Source organism: Centroberyx affinis, unplaced genomic scaffold, assembly GCF_046629955.1.
Source record: "Centroberyx affinis isolate AG114_WGS23_722 - 3 ecotype Tasmania unplaced genomic scaffold, CSIRO-AGI_Caff_v1 ptg000687l_1, whole genome shotgun sequence".
NCBI classification, from domain to species: domain Eukaryota; kingdom Metazoa; phylum Chordata; class Actinopteri; order Beryciformes; family Berycidae; genus Centroberyx; species Centroberyx affinis.
In genome coordinates, this window is record NW_027279308.1 from 105,134 (window position 1) to 117,500 (window position 12,367).

The 12,367-nt window shown below is 41.5% G+C and overlaps 1 protein-coding gene across 1 annotated transcript; it reads right to left on the reverse strand.

Annotated features, from left to right (window-relative positions):
* Positions 1 to 2,843: 2,843 nt before the first annotated feature.
* LOC139644000 (very long chain fatty acid elongase 4-like) lies at positions 2,844 to 11,074 on the reverse strand. Its single transcript, XM_071519344.1, has 7 exons — positions 10,937 to 11,074; positions 8,689 to 8,780; positions 8,081 to 8,268; positions 7,364 to 7,444; positions 5,760 to 5,931; positions 5,332 to 5,459; positions 2,844 to 4,640 (listed from the first exon to the last, which is right to left on the reverse strand). Exons 2-7 carry the CDS (start codon positions 8,753 to 8,755, stop codon positions 4,359 to 4,361), a joined length of 918 nt encoding a protein of 305 aa, XP_071375445.1. The 5' UTR covers positions 8,756 to 8,780; positions 10,937 to 11,074; the 3' UTR covers positions 2,844 to 4,358.
* Positions 11,075 to 12,367: the final 1,293 nt, after the last annotated feature.

The following is a 12,367-nucleotide window of genomic DNA, read 5'->3' on the forward strand; positions in this document are numbered from 1 at the left end:
ACATGTGCAAGTCACAAGCAAGTCTCATGTCTTAACCTTCAAGTCTCAAGAAAATCCCAAGTTACTGTGGTGAAAATCAAGCAAGTCAAGTCGAGTCCCTGCTATAAGTCAAGACAAGTCAAGTCATTGCTCAGGTCAAGCAAGTCACAAGTCAAGTCATACGAAATTCTGATGATCTACCCCAGTTTCCACATTAAATCAGTTAAAGACAGTGGTCATGAAAAGTTGAGTTTTATTCTCAACATTAACGAAAACTGTTGCAGCCTGCTTACATCTTATAAATCTTACTGATATTTGACATTTTGTGGCAATCAATAACAAGCCTCCTAAATGAACAATAATGGAGAGTGGGGCTCTTAAATTATAATATAGCCCTATAGCTCTAAAGGGCTACAAAGTACAAAACCAAAAATGTACATCACTATGTTACGCCTCCTGCCCTGGCTCCCCTTCAGCCAGGTAATAGTAACTTTTCAATATCAATATCTAGAAAAATGCAAATATTTAAAAAAAAAAAAAAAAAAAAGTCAAGTCCTTTCGAGTCATCTGTCACAAGTCTAAATCAAGTCTCAAGTCATGAATACCAAGTCAAAGTCACGTCGAGTCTTTTATCAATGTTAGTCAAGCAAGTCTCAAGTCCTCAAATTTGCGACTCCCCCAAGCCTCGTCATTTGACCCCTCATCTACATGTAATAATTCTTGGTGCCACTAGAGGGTGCTCTACACGCATAAACCGACCCAACAGGGCCTTGAAGGCAACCATCTGTACCACACAGACGGAGAGCCAATAAAACGCTGACTGTTTCGACTCTGTTAGACCAGAATGAGCTCCTTAGTCATATAATTGCTAATGAGATGAGTGAATGACGGGTCGGCTCTTGGACTTAACCCCATGCAAACTGTCCCTATTCTCTCTCCAACAGACTGACTACAGTCTATGGCTGGGTGATGGGGTTAATTGGTATAAGCTATACATATATATAAGCCCATGTTGGATTTGTGCCACATCATGTGCCACTACTCTTATTAAGCATAAGAGTAGTGTGTGTGTGTGTGTGTGTGTGTGTGTGTGTTCGATTGGGAATCAGCAGTTTGTTTCATACTTTAATAGTGAGAGAGCAGAGGGGAAGGGTGGTGTTCTACTTAAAATGCTACTATACAACGCTATAGTGTACGAAGAGCATACTAGTTAATCTGGTCCTTACATCTGTGCCAAAGGGCACGTCCACTCATGGTATGTGTGTGCGTGCACGCTTCTGCGTTGGCAGTGTTGCAGGTTATAGTGACCTGTGCTAAATGCCTGATAGAAAAGCCTTGGTCTCCTGCAATCCTCTTAGTCCTTGGCATAGATCCTTCTGTGTCCCCAAGGAGGACTAACACACCTCTACACACTCATCTCATCCCCCCCCCCCTCTTTCTCTCTCTTGCTCATGTCTACATCATTAGTCCTCCCTACATCCTTTCCTCCACCCTGTTTCCATGGTTGCAAGGAGAGAGATGGTGGTGATCCAGGATGGGGATGGAGGAGTGCAAAGCAGAGTGGGTAGGGTGGGGTGGGGGGGAGTGAAAAGTGTGTGAGTTGGTAAGGAGAAGAAGGGGAAAATGACTGTTTGTATGAGAGGAAGAAATGCAAAAGGCAAAACTGAAAAATATACTGAAAGCCTGTACTAGGCTTTGAAAAGATACTGATGTTATAAGATGTCAAGATAAAGTGAATGGGTATAATATGAGGTTCTTGGAACAGAAAAAGGGTAGTGGATGAATAATTTAATGGATGCCATTAGTGAATCGAAGATGTGTTGTGGTGAAAGAATGACGGGTGAAGGGCGTGTTTGTTTCAGAGTAACAAAGAAATGGATGGAGAGTGTGTGGAAACAAGGCTGGATATCAAATTAGGAGCATTGGTGTCACTTGGGTACTTCCTGTGAAAATCCTCTCTGTATGCTAACATATGGTGCCAGAAAGTACAGATTCTGTGACATGTGGTGCAAGTTTATTGTCTTTTAACAGCTATCCAATCATGAGAGCTCAAGATTTGTATGCATCTAGTCTCCTAAAATGCATATCAAAGTACATTCACACTATATATCTACAGTATGTTTTAGGCAAATGTTAAAGTTATCCATACAGTTTGAGAGTTACAGTAGCAACCTGATGGGAGATTAGTGAAGGCTCCTCTTCCAGTGACCTGATTTTCTGGGCTAACTAGTGGAGTGACGTGGAAATAAGCTCTTTTGCAGCTAAAGCCAATTTACCCCCAAAGATTAGGGCAGATCTGTCTGGACAGGCCAAAGACACAGGCCACCTTTTCCCCTCTCACACACACACCTATAGCAGGAGCCTTCTCCATCCTATGGATCCAGGGATGGAAGGGACAGGGGAATGATTATAGAGAAGGAACTGGGAAGATGGGGGTGGGGAAGGCTTCAACTCCTTATGGCCACAGAGTAGATTTAGCTCTTGATGGGTAACATCTTGATCCCATATGTAGGGCACACCATTGTTTTAGCACTAGTGTGATTGGATTCCTATGGTTTTTGTAAATGCACTCGGTGCTGTAGGACTGTGTGCGCTCAGGCCTATGCACACACACACACACACACACACACTTAGTTCTGCTGGCTCCTGAGTGTGTCTCCTGTCTCCTCTGTTTGGCCCTGAGAATGGTTCAGTACACAGATTTATGCTTCAGATTATGAGGGGAAATGAGAGAGATGACACAAACACAAGCACACACACACACACACGCACACACACACACACACAATTCGGGGTGCTGGCATCCTCTTTATTTCCATTATATCTATAGCCAGAAGCTCTATGGGTTTCATTTTAATAATAAAACAATCAAAAACTGTTTGTTTTCTTAAAAAAGCTCTTTTCAGGATGAGTTTTCCCTTCAGTCCTACGTGACAGTGAGACAATATTGAGCTGAACTTCCCTCTCTGACAGCAGGGTTGGGGTAAATGGTAAATTGTATGGTAAATTCCAATTAATTTCCTGGAGTTGGAATTGGAATTGCATCCAGCTCTAAGAACAGAATTGGAATTGAATTGAAATAACAGGAAAAAGAATTGAATTCCATGAAATTCCACTTCTAAGAAGAGAGGTTTTCTTGACTTGCTAAACATTATGAATCAAATACAAGACATTTAAATCAAATACATTCAATCATAATGTATGTATGTATCTCAGATATGTGGCAAGAAACAACAAAAATAAAAAAAACATGGAACTTCACAGAATTTATATTCCAATTCAATTCCAATTATGTTTCCTGTAGGTTTTTTGAAATTCCAATTCCAATTCCTCAGTTGGAATTCAAGGCTTCATTCATGAACTGACCTCAACCCTGTGTCTGACACTTGCACCTCGGCTACATTGCACAGCAAAAAGAAATAAATCATGAGGACCCACAAAAATATATATTATAACAAAGATACCCACAAACCTGCTTAAATACTAAAAAAAAATCTATTGTTTTCCCCCCACACGTTTTAAAACAAGTTTTTAATTCATCACAAATACAAACAAAACAAGATGGTGTTATTCCTGAACTGCAGCACAGTTAAGTCAATTTGAGACAGCAAAAGATGGAAAGTGCATGACATATTTGAATAGGTGGGTGGTGTAGATGAAGGACAACTGTTTTTAAACCTTAGTGTTCTGGGTAGTCAAAAACAGTAAATGGCAGTCGTGAGAACTGGTAATATCTTCATATAGCAACTTTTCACTCGCCTATAACCATGTTCAACTCTAAGTATTGGTCAACAAGAATTTCCCCAGCCAACCACCACAAAAAAATAACCATCTTTGGTATAAACCTCTGCATACTCTTTTGCTGTTAATAGTTAAATTCATAAAAACTCTTTCAGAGCACTAGAAAATAAATGAGCATATCAATGACTATTTAAGCTTTTAGTTAAAACAATACTGGAATCCAAAGTACAAAAGATGGAGGTGAAGTTTGGTTGATAAGGTAGTGGATGCCGAGCAGTTTGTGGGTCCCTGTGATTGTGTTTTGGTCCTATTATGGTCCAAAACACCGTTGGACAGAACAGCACAGAGCTTGCGTGATCAGCATTTTAGTTTTCTTGTTGTAAAAAAGAACTGTTATGGAGACAACCAACACCCCTGTCCCATGCCCCTCCCTAACCAAAACCCATTACAGACACACCAACAAATACACACTGCTACCCCTTCACCCTTTCAAGTTGGTCACAAATCACATCCTCCTACATTATTTGCAGGAATGGTGGAGGTTTGAACTTTTCTCTTTGACCCTTCCCACCCCTCCCTCCTGTCCTTAACACAACTGTCTTCTTGTTGTTTGTCGAGAGGCGAGCCCTCTTCCTTCTTTACTCCCTTTTCGCTCTTCCCTTCTTTTGCCTCTTTCCATTATCCTCCACTTCCTCCACTTTGCTATGACCATTGGTTGCCATAGAGATGCCGTTTGTGACGGGTTTGCCTCCCTTGTGGGTGGAGGATGGTTTGCCTCGGTAAGCATGGTAGTAGAAGTTGGCGAACAGAATGATGAAGGTGACGGCGTAGCCAATCAGAGCCCACTGCATCCAGGCGGGGAAAGGACAGCCTGTGTAGAGGGAGTGGCCAGCATGGCCGATGGTCACATGGAACTGGATCTGTTGAACCCAGAAAACGTGTGCATGTTTAGTTCACAGCAATTAACAATCTGAAAAGATGGCAAAGAGGATCCCATTGACCTTTAGAATATACAAGGAAACAACATAAGTAAGGCACACCTGTATTACATGGTTAAGTGTGGCATACTTTTAAAAGACCAAAATACAACTAATATATTTGCAGTACGGAGTTAACTTCTTCTTACTTCTGCCACATTAAAAGGTATCTTTGGAGCAAATATGCGTTAGTTAAAACTGTTCCTTCTGGACACATAAGGATCCTAGTTTGTTTTTGTAAAAATGTTCATTATCCTGCAAGTGGGAGAATGTGACAGATGTAGACTTTGCCTTTTCTAATGCTTTCAAATGTTGTTTCAAAGACCCTACTGAATATGACCTGGGGACTAGTGAGACTACAAGTGACCATGAATTTCATAGCAGTATAATAGTGTAATAGTAGCAATATGATATCCTCGCAATATAATAATATGATAGGCAACAGTGCTTTGAAAAGCGTCATCATTTTTAGGAAGAGATTTCATGACTTGCTGTCTGTCTGTAACATCTGCATTAAATCTGCATCTGCATTTTCAAATTGACATGCTCTCACCTGCGGCATGGCAGCAAACACACATCAATGCAATTGTATAGAACAATTTCACAAAAAATATAACCATAAAGAGATTCCCACCATCTGAATGATTGTGAGGTATTTCTTCCACCAGAGGTACTTCTGCATCTGAGGTCCCAAGGCTGCCAGGCCGTAGTACCCATACATGAGGACGTGGATGGAAGAGTTGATGGTCGCACCAAAAAAGGCTGTGGAAAGGTGAAAGGGGTTAAATCTGAGACGTGACCGGGATGGTGCCACTTATGAAAGGCTAGCATGCTACAGTATGTCAGTGCTTCAGGAGTAAAATGAAGAGGATTCAAGCACAAAGAGAACCTGGTGCATTCAACATTTGGATGAAGTCAAAACTCATTCACGCACAGCTGTACACTGAATGTGTACATCTTGTCAAGATATCCTATTATCCCAATACAGCCTATGAACCACACACACACAAACACACACACAATCCCACTTCTGAACTCTCCTTCCCCCAGCTGTTTACTCACACTGTCCACCAGGGACCCATTTGATGCCGATCCACCAGAGGATGAACATGGTGCAGTGGTGGTAGACGTGGAGGAAGCTGACCTGGTTGAACTTCTTCCTCAGGATGAAGAAGACTGTATCTAGGAATTCCACTCCCTTAGAGATGTAGTACCACCAAAGAGCAGATGCTATCTGAAGACACAAATGGGGATGGAGTGAGTTATCTCTAAGATCTAGATCTTTGACACTAACACTGCCACATGAAGATCTTTGGCAAGAGCTTGAGATCATGGATGCACAGTTGAGTTTTGTGTACAGCAACGGTTAGGGAGTTATTTTATCAAATGCACAGAAACACACACCACTCTCTCCATCACACACCCTCACAAACACATACATAGAAACAGCAGAACACACTCCTACAACAGGCTGCAATCACTTAAGGGTCCCTAAGGTGAGGTCCTTCCCAGCTTTTGGATCATTCCCAGGCGGGTGGACAGTCAGCAAAAGTGAGGCATATATCATTTATTCTATTCTAGAGACCTATTTTGATTTTACATTTGTGAACAGTGCCTAACTGAAAAGACAGAAAGCTACATGCTCAAGTTTGTTGCAAGCTGGAGAACATGTTTCAAGGGAAAGCAAAGCCTCAAGCTTGGTGCATAAAGTAATATCAATGTCATAGGATACTGAGCCATTGGAAGACATAGATTAGGTTAATAAGAAGAAGTATGTGGTCACTCTACACTGCAACTGTGTGTATTGGCCTGGTTTGTAGTGATGGCTTTCACTCTATTTGTATTGTCTTCTGAACATGATGTAAAAAAGTAGCAGCTGAACTGAAACCCATCTTTTACTGGTAATCAATTGTGCAGATACCCGTGCAGATAGAGACATGCGGGATTTGGGAGCCAAACACAACCATGTAGTTGTACATATTGCAGAAATAAGACTCACTGGAAGATATCCCACTGTCCTTATCCCACAAATCACTGTGTTATCCTCTTGAACCATTCTTTATTTCTTCTTGTCTAACACATGTACATATACATGCATAGGCACACATCCAGTTCCTCTCTAAGCCATGGTGCTGTGGTATCTCTTATCCCTTAGTAATGCCATCATGAAAGCAAAGCCAGAAGGTGGAGATAAGGGTGGTGAGACCAATTATGCCCGCCTCTCTGAGTTTAGGCCACACCCTCTTGGTCCTAAAACTACTAAGATAGATGAACTTCTCTCAGTCCTCTTTCTTGCCATTTCTTTCTTTCTCTAACCCCACCCCCCTGCAAAACCACACGCGCGCACACACACACACACACACACACGCATGCACTTAAACACTACATAAATACTGATCTTCTTAACCTCAACAATAGGATTACAGCACCGTTCCTCCCTGTGGACATCAAAGCTTTGACAATGTAAGGATCTAGAAAACCCCACTGATCCAAGTCCCATTAGGTGGTCGGTTGGTGGATGGTTGAGACATTGTTTGGCAAACTAACAATGTTTTTCCAGAATTCAAATCCATACTTCATATAATTGTTTGTGCATGTGTGTGTGTGTGTGCACGCGTGGTGGATGTGTGCTGTGTGGGATGGTGTGTGTGTTGGAGGGGGCTCACCCTGACTTCATTGACATCATTGGAGTAGTTGACGGGCTGACAAAGGTAGCTGTACCCGGCTGCTCTGGAGCCTAGTAGGAGCTGATGAGGAGAACGAAACAACAGTTTAGGAAAGAACCAAGAGAGAGACATTTTTGAGATTTCTTCACTAGAACAAAGTTGCAGTGAATAAAAGTAATACCTGTTCACTCTTTTTCAAACAAAGACGGTGCAAATAGGAAAGGATACTTGCTACACTCATATATTCTGTTTTCTGATAAGAAGTGAAGAACAAGATGAAACTGATGTCACTTCAAATGAAGTATCCAAGTTTCAGGGATTCTTTGACTTTGACTGTGACTTTTGATGACAGCTTCTGTCAAACGAGTGCTTTGTTAACAGGAACTATGAGCTATTGGACTTTTCAGGAAGCCTAGTGATTGGCATCATAGAAGTCACTCATTGCGCATCCATACTATTCTGCATTCTGCAGCAGCTTGATTATTCTTTCTTAGATGCTGTGAAGTATAATTTAGTAGTTATGCTGTATCATAACAAAACACATCTCCTCTCTCAATGAAGTGGTTGCCCAGTCATTCGTTTAGCCTTCTGACAGATGACAACTACAGTATAGTATGTCCGTGTGAGCATGCATGCATGTACATTGTGTATGTGTGCATATAACTACATCCAGCCATCTATGTGTCCTTCCAAGTCTGAATCTGCTGTGGCACCTACCTCTTTGGCGATGTAGAAGTTGAGGACCACCATGCTGAAGTTGTAGACTATGAGGGTCTTCCTGAGCGTATAGGGCTGGCGGTCCTGCATGTATCTAGGCCCCGCCCACAGGAAGAGCAGGTACAGGCAGCTGATGGCCAGAGTGGGGGAGGGAGATGACATCATCGGCCAGTTCTCTACCCGCTTGTCTGGAGGACAGAGGGTTAATGTCAGTAGTGGGAAAATGTACGGCTTATGGGTCGAGTATTGAGAGAAAATGATAGAGAAAGAAAATGCTTATTAAGCTTTCTACAGTTACACACACACACACAAACTCATGCACACCCACTCACACACACATTATCAACCAGTAGACACTTTGGTGTGATATTAGTACATCAAGTAAGTCATATTCAGTGAGATCACTCAGTTAGACAAACAGACTGTCTTAGTTAAGTCAAAATACACTTACAGTAAGTATATTATATTGAAAGTGTGCACTGCTAGAAGGCGCATACACCAGCTATTAACTGATAATGCTGACTCACTTACAAGAAACTGACTCACTGACAAGAAAACAATGCAATCATAATTTGGAGCAGCACACTGCTCATAAGATCCCAGCTTACCTGCTATAGTAAGGCCCCATTTGTAGAATTCTACAGTGTCATTCACAAAATGAGTAACAACCTCCATGGCTCTGCCTTTGGTCTTGATTATACTGTAGAGAGATAAAGGAGAGAGGTTAGTGAGAGAGAAGCAGAGAGAGAGAGAGAGAGGCAAAGAGATGACATCAAACTCAGTTAAGAGCCTCCCGAACATTAAATTAGAGACCATACATATCGTATCAGCGTAACTAGTAGCATGCGGCTCTACACTGTAATCATTCTGTGCTCTTATGTGGTATTTTCAACAAATTCTCTTGTAAATCTGAACCATTGGTAGGCATGTCTCTGTCATGATTAGTCCTGCTGCAATGCTTGATTTGCACATGCTCAATCGCCTGGTAAAGATGCCCCTAATGTCTGGATTTAACCAAAGGGGGATATGTTTCAACACCCTAACTGGCTTCACAAGAATTTGGGCTCTTACAAGATGCAGAGATTTGCTTTATGCTGCTCCATATCAGCAGCTACCGCAGGAGATGTGTTCCAGCTTCTAATAAATACATAGGCAGCCATTTTCCATTACAGCCTTTTCCATGATAAACATCCTAAAAGAGCACATTAGGCATCCCGTTGCTTGCTCTCATTTGAAACATTATGGTAACATTACCTCCACAAGTTGCTAATGCACTTTCCATTGATCCTTGTGACTGCTGGTCAGTCACAGCAGTTTAATATAATTGTAGGAGATAAGATGGAGGATATTGGGTCATACAGCCGCCCCCCTCTCTCTGTTCCTGTCTCTGTCTCTCTCATTAATTACTGTCTTTGATCTTTGCATACTTGGCTGAGTGTAGGCATAAATGCATAGTATAATGAGACATGTTAGCTTGCACACACGTGTGCAATTCAAATTAAGAAGAAAATCCTTCATTAACCTCTTCAGCTTACAAATCCATTCAGAAACCAATACATAAATCAGGATAAGCAGCAGCTTACACTACCGCCACCCTAACTCAAACAAAAGAACATCAAGATTAAATAAAAATCAAAAAGTCAGTGATAGTGTCATCATCCAACAATGTAGCCTACATAGTACACTACCAACAAAGAGTGAGAGAGAGTGAGAGAGATCTAATGCTGGAAGTGCTGTGCCCCATTGAGTCTATTTAAGTAGCGTTACATAATAAACAGTTCTTATCCACCTGAGAGCAGGTGTCCGTTTATTAATCTATTATTAATTCGATGCATCAGATCAATTGTCCCCTAAATAATTAATTGCTCTGTATAGGTCAGTAACTACCGCCAACTAAGTCTTTGCAGAAAGACAGGCGAGTCCTGAGTGGAGATTGTGTTTCAATGCAATATTGAAACTCTTGCACGAGGATGAGGAGCATCTAATTCGAGTGTGTAGACTTTTTTTTTTTTTTAGACTTCTGCAGGACATTGAAATAACACACCCACTCAGTGACAACAGGGGTTTAGTTTTGTTTTTAGTAGCCCGCGGAGGGAAAGGAGGTAGGGAGGGTAACACGGGTATGTGCGCACACAAAGACCCGGGGCGCATGTGTCAGCAGGTTTCGCTCGGACCGGTCAAGAGGCTTAAATTCAATTGATCTACGAGCTTAGATGTAAGTACCAATGCCGAGCGACCCACATTCGCACAGGCATCATCTAAAGTGATAACAAGCCTATTGGATGGCTATGTGCCTGTGCTCACATGTCACCCTTTGGGAGAATAAAATAAAAGCCTGGTTCGTATGGAAACATCAGGATAAAAATTGCAGTGTTATAATAGGATTACAATAACACTAGCCCACTCATAATAAAAATACCTTACAAATGACCCAATCTATTATAAAGCAGGTCTATCCCAAAGCCGAATAAAATAACATATGGGCTACATTTAATCTGGATGTTACGTTTATGCCCAGGCTTAACGGGAGGGCTGTGGTTCAAATGAGCAAAAGGCTCATAGAAGAGAATGAGTTTTCTTCACAGTTATGAAACAGCTGCGAAACTACCAACATATGAAAGTGCCTCGCCCAACTCACTTAGAAATAACTGAATTGCACGACAATGCAAGACAAAGGGTCAGTGTCTTTTCCATGTCGGCCACCTAATTAGCCCTTAATTATGGCCCTGAAATGGGAGTAAACTCGACAGTTTTGTAGCTAGGCCCAAACAGGGAAAATGCATTTAGCGTGTTGACAACCGAATTAAGATCACAAAGGCTGTCACAGATAAGAGTGAGAAAGATGTGGCTGCTTACCTCCTCGATATTTATTAAGAGCGTGTAATGACATCCGGTGCAACGGGGTGCCGAACTCCCTTCAGTTACTGCTTCGTCTTCTGCCGTTACAGCTTATCAGTCCCTACACCGCGCCAGTTACAGTGCGACATTAAATAGGAATTTGGCAAGAAACTAGACAAGGCAAGTGAAAATCTATCACAAAGATAGGCCTAGTATGCATGTGGTCCGTGCCAGCCGCCCAGGCGCATCTTCTTGCAATCTCCTGGACACCGAGAAGCCGTATGGCTTTGCGCATGCGGGAATTACACTGTGTGTGTGTGTGTGTGTGTGTGTGTGTGTGTGTGTGTGTGTGTGTCCGCGCGCGCAGGGGCAGCTGGTCGCTTTTATTTCCCAAAGTCCAACTCCGGTATTCATTGCCCGTTTGAAAAAAATGCCTCATTGTGGGCAATTATCCGTTTGGATACGAAGGCGTCTGTGTGTTTCCACACCGTATTGATCTCTATAGCCTTTAATAACTATACTCCGTTATTGATGTCTGCATCCATGTAGTTTGGCTGATAGAGATAGTGTTGTGCCTATGTTGGCCCACTAGATGGTGCTGTCATGCTGTCGGTGGATCCACAAGTCGCCTGCTCTCTCACCATACCAACTCACCTGTCACTGTCCCATAGCAACAGATGACTTGCCTTCAGAGAATACCTCAGTTTGTGTGGCTTAATGTGTGAAGTCTACATTGCATTTCATTTAAAGGCTTCGTTCTAGCCAAAACATCCTGTCATGCAGTGTAGGGGAGACTGGGGACGGTTGCAACAAGTCTTATTCCTCCAATCAGAAACATGCTAGAGTGATGACACTCATACAGCACATGCTCAGTTAGACCCTCCCCCCACCAGGAAGACAGAAGACACATTCAACATCTGCTGCTGCATTTACTGAAAAAAGCAGCCATATCAAAACAGACCACACAACAGTATTTTTCAACATAAGTCATTGTGGGGTACATAAAAGGATAGTTCACCCAAATACAAATTTGTATTGCTTTTTTCAACATAACACAAGTCATTGTGAGGTAAATATAAGGATAGCTCACCCAAATACAAATTTGTATTGCTTTTTTTTATTTGCAGTTTTGTACAATAAATACATGTTTAATAAAAGTTTGTTGCATTGCAAATTGTTCCATTATTCCTGTCTAACACTGAAATATGGAGAGATTGAATAGCATCTGTAACATCTGCACATTGACTCAATGTAGGCCTATGTTCTACGCATAAACAAACAAAACTCAATAACTGTTATTTGATAAATATTACTAAATAAATAAATAATACTATAATATTATTTAATGAATAAATAATACTATAATATTATTGTAAAACAATACATATTTTCAGAATACTATGCTCATTGAGACAAAAATCAAAAGTGAATTAGTGAAATTTAATGTAT

Coding starts and splice junctions, on each gene's coding strand:
- LOC139644000 (XM_071519344.1), bottom strand. CDS start 8,755: ATGGAGGTTGTTACTCATTTTGTGAATGACACTGTAGAATTCTACAAA. Junction 8,269..8,688: donor ATGGGGCCTTACTATAGCAG/GTAAGCTGGGAT, acceptor TCTGTCCTCCAG/ACAAGCGGGTAGAGAACTGG. Junction 5,932..7,363: donor ATGATGTCAATGAAGTCAGG/GTGAGCCCCCTC, acceptor TTGTGTCTTCAG/ATAGCATCTGCTCTTTGGTG.